The sequence below is a fragment of the Dendrobium catenatum genome, unplaced genomic scaffold (assembly GCF_001605985.2).
Source record: "Dendrobium catenatum unplaced genomic scaffold, ASM160598v2 fragScaff_scaffold_993, whole genome shotgun sequence".
NCBI classification, from domain to species: Eukaryota; Viridiplantae; Streptophyta; class Magnoliopsida; order Asparagales; family Orchidaceae; genus Dendrobium; species Dendrobium catenatum.
The window spans coordinates 1,043,340-1,054,487 of record NW_021319455.1 but is presented as its reverse complement, the minus strand read 5'-3'; the positions used below and the strand labels follow the sequence as shown (position 1 = coordinate 1,054,487).

Here is an 11,148-nt window from a genome sequence, read left to right as displayed (position 1 = left end):
TTGTATGCTGAATCCAAAATTATTATAGAATAGATAATTAAAAGATGTAGCAGCGAATTCTAGTGCCGCTCCGCCCACAGGCCAACGTCGTAGGTAGTAAGTTCAAATAGAATTTTAGATTTTCATTTTAAATTCTTTTTAAAAAAAATAGGGTAGTTAGAAAATATTTATTAATTTAAGTTTAACCCCTTAAAAGCAATTGTTGTTAGGATCTACTTTGCCATACTAATCATAATCTGACAGTGCATCCTAAAATCAACTCCAAGGTACTATCTCAGACTAGCGGATTGGCGCGATCTAGCACTACAAAATGCGAGATAAATAACATTATTTTAATATATTTCCATGATAATGAAGAGGCAATTGTTGTGTTACTTGTGTGCTCTTTTTGGTGTTCATCTATAATTTCCCAAACTCTTTAGCAACACCATGACATTTAAAGATTTTGGAGTGGAGTTGAAGTAGTTTCTTTGTGAGTTTTGATGTTGACCTAATAAAATGCTTCTTCATGAAGATTTTGAGTAGATTTGAAATAGTTTATTCAAAAAGATTTTTTGGGATAGCTTTATATCACTTATTTTTCTCTGTTTTCAAGAAATTTTTGCACTAAAATATATAGCTTTACAAAAAAGTAAGCAAGTCATCCCAATAAAGCCTTAATCCATTTTAATAAAATGAAATTTATTGAGAGAATATTTAGTTATTATATCATTTTGAACAATATTAAAAATTTTCATTGAATTATTGGACGAAGTGGAATTTAGAAGTTATTCTTCACATATAATTTATATTTCACAACATAATTCTCTTATACTATACATATAATATCATTATTATGCAATTTAAACTAATTTAAAAATAATCTTAAATCTTAAACCTCTCATAATTTTGATTTGATCCCATTTAAACAATAAATGAAATTAATAATCTATTTTTTTTGGGACATTTAGGTCATGCAAACTCACACACAACTTATATACATAGACACGAATTCTGGACCTCTTAGTTGAAGCCTAAGCTCTAAACCAATAAGCCAAAAAGAATTATGTAAATTAATAATCTATCAATACACAAAATTTTTTCTCACGCGCTCAAAATGCTCCCAAAAAAAATGGGGTGGCGGGAAAAGATTCGGACACAAAAGCCTCTTCTTTTTTAAGTAACCGAACTCGAGCCTCAGAGACCAGACCCTCTTCCCTGATCCAAAACCTTCGTGTGATCTCTCCGTCCCGCTCTCTCACTCACTCTTCTATTCAATTCCTTCCTCCATTTCTAGTTCTCTCCGTGCCCTAGAACCTCTACAGCCTCAGCTGCGCACCCATTTATCGGTATATAGGGTTTCTCTCTCAGCTTTCTCGCCCTTTCCTGGAGCTAGGGTTTTACTTTCGAGATGGCGGAGACCTTCGAGGACGAGATCGAGCAGACGGTGACGATCGAGGAGTACATTGAGGGAATAGAGGCGGAGGAGCTGGTGAGTGGAAATCGTGTGTTGGTTCTGTAATTGTGTTTGTGGTGGAGTTTTTGATATTTGCTGGTTTAGTTTTATTTTTTGTTGGGATTAATTGGATAAACTTGCTGGTTGGAAACCCTAGGAGGCGGATTTGGTGCTGGGAGGCGACGAGGGGAAGGAGTGCACATATGATAATGGTTACATGAAGAGGCAGGCGATCTTCTCTTGTTTGACCTGTGTTCCAAGTGGAAACGCCGGGGTGTGCACTGCCTGTATCCTCTCTTGCCATGATGGGCACGAGGTAAGAGGGAAGGCTTTGTCTTGCAATATTTTCTTCATGTTTTTTGCTTCGGGATGTGCTTGGCTTTGTCGCATGGCGAGATTGATTGAAACAGATATAATGTTGCAGAAGATAAGCACTGGCATTTGACTGCCTTATTGTTTCTGGTTTTGATTTTTACCCAAATGGTTTCTAGGACAAAATTTTTGCTTATATTCTACTACAGTTTAGCAATGAATATACATTTGTTTTAGTAAGCGATCACTTGAGACTTCTTTAGAAGTTTACTTGTTGTGTGATATAAGCCTATGTTGTGTTACTGCAAATACAGAACTCACTTTTTGTGGGACAGACAAAATTAAATGTGAATCGTTAGGTAACTATATAAGATTCTATTTTTCAAATACCTTCAATGAGTGTGTCTCTTATTCATATATGGGATACGTCACCTATGTTCATAAGGAATAATTTAATGATGAAAATGTTTGGTTTCAGTTCAAGGCTTTCCATGAAATCCCTGTTTCCATTATTAACTGTAAAACTGTTTATGTGCATGCATTTTCCTTGGCACAATCTGTAGCTTAAATTCAATTTGAACATTATGTAATGCTGTTGGATTGAAACTTGAGCAAACCCTAGGTTAATGCCATTAGAGATTTGAGCAATTTTGTTGATCATGCACTTTTCTCATGGAATTAGGCCGGTGGAATTATCATGTTAAAAAGATGAATCTCTTTCAAATTTTTTTCTAATCTTCAGAGGCTTTGCTGGGAAAGCTGTTGATCATGATTTCAGTTTATAATTCTATTTTAGAAATATTAGAATCTCAAATCCATACATTTAATATATATTTTTGAGGGGTTTATACAACTCGGGTATCATTTACATTAAATAAGGAGTATTCGGTATAAAGTTACACACTTTTTTTGTAGCAAAATTGTTTTGCAAGTGTTGAAAAAGCATGTTCATATGAAATCAAGAAATAATCTATCTATAAATAGCACCTTTTCTTAAAGGCCATGAAAGTTTTTGGTAAGCAATGACAATCAGGAAAACACCCTTTGTATGGGATCGATCTATTTATTTATTTATTTATTTGAATGCGAAAACTATTGAGGAATCTTTATTCAATTGCTTTGCAGCATTTTGGTTGCGGATTGAATTTTGTCTAAGTCTCTTTGCTGTTTTTATTAGGTTGTGGAGCTATGGACAAAGAGAAAGTTCAGATGTGACTGTGGGAATTCAAAATTTGGGGAGTTTTCTTGCAAACTTTTCCCTAATAAGCAACCTGAAAATGTGGATAATGCTTACAATCAGAATTTTAAAGGTCGCTATTGCGTATGTATGCGCCCTTATCCAGATCCAGAAACTCAGGAACAAGTTGAGATGATACAATGCTGCATATGTGAAGACTGGTTTCATGAGAATCACCTTGGTCTTGTATCCACAGAAGAGGTATTTTAATTCATTATTCATCTATTTTTTTGCTTTAGTCATGGATGTTCTTACTAAACATTTGCAAAAGAATGTACCCTAGTATATGCTATTTGCTGATGATATTCTTCTTGTTGATAAGATAAGAGAGGGAGTTGAAGGAAAACTTGAATTATGAAGTTCAACCTTAGAGTTTGAATGTTTTCGTTTGAGTAGGTCTATAACCAAATACATGAAATGTAATTTTGGTATTAATAGATATAGTGGGGGGATGGTGACTTTGGGCGACAAAGTCATTAAAAAGAGTACGCGTTTTAGACATCATAGGAGTCAGGTCTATTATTCAAAGTGATGGTGAAATAGATGGAGATATTATTAGCATAATCCAAGTTAGATAGTTGAAGTGGAGGAATGCATCGGGCCTATTATATGATAGTAAAGTACCTCTCAAATTTAAGGGAAAACTTTATAATATGGTGGTGAGAATTGCAATGCTTTATGGCGCAGAATGTTGGTCATTAAAAGAAAAGCATAAAATTAAGTTAAGTGTTGCAGAGATGAGAATGCCTAGGCAGATGAGTGGCTTTACTCTTAGAAATAAAATGTGAAATGAGCATATACATGAAAAAGGTTGGAGTAGCTTCAATGGTAGATAAGATTAGAGAGAGTCGTCTTAGATCATTTGGTCACATAAAACATCTGCCTTTTGATGATTTGGTTACGAGAGTAGATGTATTGGATTTGATCTATGTCAAGAAAGATAAAGATATAGTTAAAAAGACTTAGTTAGAAAGTATTATAAATGACATTTTTTTATTAGATTTAAATGATAATTTGCTCTTAATATGGTACAATGGAGACAAATGGTTTATGTAGCAGACTCCACATAGTGGGATAAAGGCTTGTTGTTCTTGTTGTTGTTGTTGTAATTTTTTTCTTAATAATCTTTTCTTTCTTGTTGTTGAAGTTACTATCCGGTGATTACATTTAAATTGTTTTTGTTTAATGTTAACCATTTTTTTAATCACTTGAAAATTCCTTGAGAGACTTCTCTATTGAGCTTTGCAGTAAATTGCCATCACATGTGGAATGTTTTTCTTTTTTACATCACATGTTATGATATCCAGTAGCGTGTGACGACCCTTGATTATTTTAATTTGTTTGTATTGTCTACCTTTCATGGTCTACCAGCCGTTATTTAAATTATTTTAACTCTTATCATGTATCATAGATACCCAGAGATGAGGAAGGAGAGCCTTTATATGAGGATTTCATCTGCCAAGACTGTTCACTCACTTGTTCATTTCTTAAATTGTATCCTTCTTCAATTTGGGCTATAGAGAGTAATAAGAATGAACCAGTCTTATCCGGTAAAGAAAAAGTTCTGGAGACTGGGGCCTCTGCTTTTACTGATCTAGAAAACATTGATAATTCCGACCGTGTTTCTGGAGACTATATGAATATTTCAAACATGCATTCCAAGTATGAAGAGATGTCAGATAATAAGGTTCAATCACAAGAAGGCTCATCCAAAAATCATAAACACCAGATGAATATTTCAAACGTGCATTCCAAGACCGAAGAGATGTCAGATAATAAGCTTCAAACACCTGGAGAAACCTCATTGGAAAATTATGGGTTGGGAGAGGTGAAAGCATTCTGCAACAGTTTAACTTCAAATGTTAAATGCATTATTGGATTGGATTTATCTCTTGCAGCATTTGACATGGAAAAAAAACCTATGTTTCTGTCAAAGAAATGGAGAGATTTTCTTTGCAGGTGTTTTACTTGCACTAATTTCTACATTCAGAAAGGTCTTCATTGCTTGATTGACAAGGAGGACTCCATTGAGGAATATGAGAAAATGGCAAAGCAGAAGAGGGAGGAGAAATTACAGCTAGAAGAAGGAGCTGAAATGAACTTCCTTGATAAGCTGAATCACGTGCAAAAGATTGAAATTCTAAGGGGTATCAATGACTTAAAGAACGAGTTTCATTCTTTTTTGGTATGCCTTCTTTGTGCAATGTTTTTAGTGTATTTTTCTATATTGAAGTCCTGTGTGCAAAGTACATCTACTTTCTGTCCTCAAAGTAAATTTTTCGGTAAATATGTTGTTGTGATAAACCTTAGTGGAAAATTTCAAAGCCTTATACAGTTAGAAGTTGCCAGAGGACTTCCTTGAATATTTGCTTTATCATTCATATTATTGAATTTCTTGCTGATTTACTTAGAAAATCAGGCCGCTGTTTTCTTAGAGCCACAAAAGACTTTGTGAGGAAGAATGCTTGTAGGTTAATTTACTGTTTGAACAATCTTGTAATTTCTATGCTTTGCTTTTCTAATTTCAATGAAAAATGTGCTAGTTCTGTTTCGCTTGCAAAACTATTCATCTTATTTTGTAGGCTATTTGAAATGCAAGGCAGAGGTATTTTGGTGCCTTAAAAAATTTTAAATTTAGTTAAAGCATTTTTAGTTTTAGGTGCATGAATTTTGGAGAAAATAAAATGAGGAATTGCTATTTTCTTATTGGAAGGTGGGTTAGATCTAAGGTAAATATGGGTACAAGTTCTAAAAGTTCGCATATGATAGGGTTATCTCATGCCAATTTTATGTGCATAAATTTATTTTACATATGTACAACAAAGAGTGGAAAAAACACCTTCACCCATTAAATGGGATAATAAAATTAATTTTCGAGGATTATAAAAGAAAATGGGTAGATTTAATGGAACATGTGTAAACGTTAAAAAATGATTTACATAGAATATTTTTAACACCTTTGACAACATTTAGCATGAACAAATTGAACTTGAGGGTTTATAAGCTGACTTCAAATTCATGTGATATGATGATGTGGTGGTGGTGGTGATATTTTGATATACTCCAATAGAGAAGATCATGATCAACATTATGACCAACACTGCTAAACGCTATTCAAAATACTATTTAACCACTAAGTTTGAGTCAGAAGTTGAACAAATATGGTTTGCCTCATTATTATCAGATGAATCATACAGAGAAAATGGAATGACTAAGATTACAATTGCACCCATCTTTTAATTTGCTAACTGTATAATTGATTTACTTGAACAAAAAAATACCTGTATAACTAACATTAACATTAAGGAAAGTGCCCAATCTAAAGGTTCTGAGCTAAGGAAGCTTATAGAGAAGGTAGATAAAGGAGAGAAGTTTGACTTCAAGATTGATGATTATGAAATGTTGATGTATCACAAGGGTTTGTGCATAACAAATAACAAGAGATTAGAAATGAAATATCCATGGAATCCTATACCATGGAATACAATATACATCTTGTTGGAATCAACGCACTAAATTTTTAAAGCAAAGATTTTGTTGGCCCACAATACAACAACAAAACAACAACATCAAGCCTTTATCCCACTACGTGGGGTCGGCTACATGAATCCTTTTTTCTCCATTGTGTCCTATTAATCAACGCACTACAACCCTAAAAGTTGGCCCACAATGAAGTATAAAAAACATTTTAAGAACTTAAGGTCAAACATAAAAAACCGATGAAGTTTTATACAGATTTTGGAATGGAAGTGGGAGCACAGCACTAATAAATTTTGTTTGTGGATTACCTAAAATGAAAAAGGATCATGGCATCATATAGTTGATAGTCATGGTCTGATTAAGTCAACACTCATGTTAATTTAATTGTCCGATCTATTAGAAAACCTAACTCAAATGTTCTTGCAGGAAGTCATGAGATTACATGGAGTGCCATTAACCAGTATAGTAGATAGAGATACTAGATGTCATCTAGATTTTGATATAGTTTACAAGAAGCCATCAAATTAAGATTTAGCATGCCTTATCACAAGCAATCAGTCAAACTGTTAAGAATGAGTGGTAGTTTCCATATAAATCCTAGAAGACATATTGAGATCATGTTTAGTGGATTTTGGAGGTAAAATAGTTAATACTTAATCTTGGATGAGTTTGAATACCTCATGTTGGTTCACTTTGCTTATAATAATAGTTTTCACACCAGCATAAAGATGGCACCCTACAAAGCTTTATTAGATAAGAAGTTTGGGAAGATATTATGAACGAAAACTATTGGGAGCCAAACTTGTAAATCGAACAATCGAAGGGGCCAAGCAGATCCACAAATGGCTCTTAGCAGCTCAAAGCAGGCATAAAAGCTACAAATATCAAAAGTGAAATGATATACGAGGAAGGTAATCACATCATTTTGAAAGTGTCATTGACTAAAGGAGTTTACAGATTTGAGATACGAGGAAAAATGAAATTGAGATATATTCGAATATTTGAAGAGGATTGGATTAAGAACATATATTATTATCTGGCTAATAGTTCTAGCCGATATTTATAATGCATATTGTGTCTATTTCAAGAATATTCCAGATCCAACTCATATAAGTCAACACGAACCACTCAATTTGTGTGCCCTAACATCACGTAATATCCTTATTCATAAGGAAAGAACCTCGGAGGATAAGGCATGCCAATCATGAAGGTCATGTTAAGAGATTTATATGACGAGGAAGCAACATGGGATACAAAGAATCAATTAGAAGCTAAACCCCATGTCTTTTAAAAAAAATGTAGTAATTTGGAGGATCGAAGTATTTTCAAGTGGAGAATAATTCAGATTTTAAGTTATATTTAATGTATAAAATAATATTTTATTTTCAGATAATGTCATTAGGTGCTAGAAATAATTGTGTAGATACAAAAATTAGTTTAAGAGGTCTTTCAAAAATTTGAGCAACTTAAATTAAGCGAGAAGTGTTTGAGGAGAGCACTTGGCTTGTTTTTGATAATCATGATCTTAATATGATTGGAGACTCTTTAATCACTGCATAGTTACTTCTAATATTAATTAATAATTCATCATATTTATTTTTAAGAACTTGTGCTTATGTTTAGTATATTTTTTCCTTAATTCCTTTAAATCAATTAATGTGCTATTCAATTAGCCAAACAAAAAGATAATAGCAGTAAGGATTTAGTTCAAGTGAAGTGTATTAAGGATGAAGATCAAAAATTGTTTTTATTAGAAGAAGATATTCAACAAAAATGGATGAGATATTTTTCTAAAATTTTCAATGAAGATTATGAGATTGCAATTGACTTTAGTGACCTTAGCGCCCTAAATGAAAATAAATATATATTTTTTATTGGCGTATTAGTAAATTGGAGTTAGAGAGGCTTTAAAAAAAATGAAGTATGGAAAAACTGTTAGACCAGATGATATTCCAAAAGAGGTGTGGAAATGCTTAAAAGATGAATGAATTTCTTGGCTTACTAAAATTTTTTAAGTTTATTTTAAAGATAAAATATGTCAGATGAGTGGAGAATGAGTGTATTGATTCATATTTTTAAGAATAATATGATGAACAAGATTGTACAAATTATAGATGAATTGAGTTAATGTGTCATACTTTAAAACTATGGGAGAGAGTTATGGAGCATATGTTGCGGCGTGATACTAATGTTTCTCAAAATCAATTTCGATTCATGTCGGGTAGGTCTACTATGGAAGCTATACATTTATTGAGAGGTTTGGTGGAGAAGTACATAGAGAATAAGGGGGATCTTCATATGATATTTATTGATTTAGAGAAAACATATGATAAAGTTCTAAGAGAAGTGCTATGGAGAGTTCTAGAAAAGAAAGCGGTTAATAATGTTTATATTCAAGTCATTAATGATATGTATGAAAGAGTTGTTACTTGTGTTCAAACACAAGGTGGTTTGACCAAAAATATTCCTATTTCAGTTGGATTACATCAAGGATCATCCTTAAGCCCATATCTTTTTTGCTTTAGTCATAAATGTTCTCATTAGACATTTGCAAGGGGTTGTACCTTGGTGTGTGCTTTTTGCTGATGATATTCTTCTTGTTGATAAGACTAAATAGGGAGTTAAAGATAAACTTGAATTATGGAGATCAACCTTAAAGTCTAAAGGCTTTCGTTTGAGTAGATCTAAAACTAAATATATTGAGTGTAATTTTAGTAATAATAGATCTAGTAGGGGGAATGTGATTTTGGGTGATCTTCATTAATAAGAGTATACGTTTTCGTTATCTTTGGTCTATTGTTCAGAGTGATGGTGAAATAGATGGGGCTATTATTAGTAAAATTCAAGTTGGATGGTTGAATTGGAGGAATGCATCGGGCTTGTTGTGTGATAAAAAAGTTCCACTCAAACTTAAGGGAAAATTCTATAAGATGATAGTTAGACTTGCAATGCTTTATGGTGTAGAATTTTGGCCATTTAAAGAGAAGCATAATATTAAGTTAAGTGTTGCAGAGATGAGGATACTCAAGTGGATAAGTGGCTTTACTATTAGAGACATGATACAAAATGAGCATATACGTGAAAATGTTGGAGTAGCTCCAGTGGAAGATAATATTATATAGAGACGTCTTAGATGGTTTGGTCACATAAAACGGAGGTCTTCTGATGACCAGGTTAGTAAAGTAGATATATTAGATTTGACTTATGTTAAGAAAGGTAGAGGTAGACCTAAAAAGTCTTGTTTAGTAAATATTAGAGATGATATTTTTATTAGATTTAAATGAAAATTTAACTCTTAACATGACACAATGAAGAAAAAAGATTCATGTAGCCGGCCCCACATAATAAGATAAAAGCGTGATGTTGTTGTTGTTAATGTTGATTTGGGTGAAAATAAATTGATTCTTAGAGGTGATATATATCTTTTAATATCAATTTTTTGTTGCTTTCTCCCATAGATTTGTTGTATATTCATAATTTTGATTCCTTTATAATTAGCATAATTATGAATATCACTTTTGTACTAAAACATTTCTTCTACAATTATTTGAGACCCTCTTAAGTTTAAAAATCACTTGAAAAGTTTTATTTATCAAGCTAGTGCAACATGCACCATAACTAATTATATCTTAATAAAGATCTCTTTTGGACTTAAACTTTAGATTAATGCATATTCTTTAGAGCTAACCTTATCGTTTTATGGGATCAATTTATAATATATTATACTATTTTTGCTAATTTATATACACATTATATTCATGCTTATGTTGTGTTAGACCGGTCCAGCCGGCCGCCCAGCATCTTGGGCCGGTCTAGCTATTTTACAGCAGGAGGAGGCCGGCAGGCTCAAAGGAGGGGGAAAGAGTGGGGTCCACTTGAGATTCAAATACTTTCTTGGAGCCAAAAGGAGTGGAAGCAAGGGATATTTGGTCCTTTTGTGTTATTTTTGAATTGTATGCATTAAGTAGGGAGAAAAGAATAGATTAGGGTTATGTGAAATTTGCTTTGGAGTTTTTCTTGTTCTTCTTTATTGGCTAGGGCTCTAGATTGAATTCTAGAGATTGGGAGAGTGCGATCCTCCTCTCGAATAGAGGATCCTTGTATCTTTTGCTATTTCCTTGCATCTATTAGTAAAATACAAGTCTTTTCTCCAAATTTCTCACCGTTTTTCTCTGTTTTTTCCACTGTTTTGGGCTGTTTTCTTGCTGTGGACAGCAGTTTGTATTGCGATTTGTTGTGGAAGTGAATAGGAAATACTTGAAATCATTCAAGTATTTCCTATCAAATTGGTATTAGAGCACATCTTGGGACCGATCAGGGGCTGATTTTTACAGTTTTCGGTGGCTGAAATTTGAACGGCAAGATGGTTTTTGCTGATTTTTTTTTCAGATCCAGAAATTTGTCTTAAAATTTAGGGTTCCTTTGGATGGCGGCTAAAAAGGTGGATGGTTTGGAGGAGAGAATTGAAGGAGAGATAAATCAAATCAAGAAGACCGTGAAGGAACAAATGTCTTCCATGGAGGGGCAAGTGGCCGATCTACGAGATATGATGAAAAAGATGTTGGAGTTTCAAACCCAATCGGCGGCATCTGATGCAAAAGGGCCAGCAGCGAAGAACACCAACTCTGAAATCCATCGGGAGGAAGAGGAGGTGGAAATCGTGGAAGGAAGTAGGGGAAGGCCT

At 33.4% G+C, this 11,148-nt stretch overlaps 1 protein-coding gene across 1 annotated transcript in view; it reads left to right on the top strand.

The window, feature by feature from the left end:
* The first annotated feature begins 1,166 nt into the window (after window positions 1–1,166).
* The window catches only part of LOC110100057 (putative E3 ubiquitin-protein ligase UBR7), a 17,030-nt gene continuing 7,048 nt past the window's right edge, over window positions 1,167–11,148 (top strand). The window contains exons 1-4 of the mRNA XM_020827444.2: window positions 1,167–1,471; window positions 1,593–1,751; window positions 2,925–3,185; window positions 4,396–5,169. Of these exons, the coding sequence (XP_020683103.1) occupies window positions 1,391–1,471; window positions 1,593–1,751; window positions 2,925–3,185; window positions 4,396–5,169 (1,275 nt within the window). The 5' untranslated portion in view covers window positions 1,167–1,390. The remainder of the gene's footprint in view (window positions 1,472–1,592; window positions 1,752–2,924; window positions 3,186–4,395; window positions 5,170–11,148) is intronic.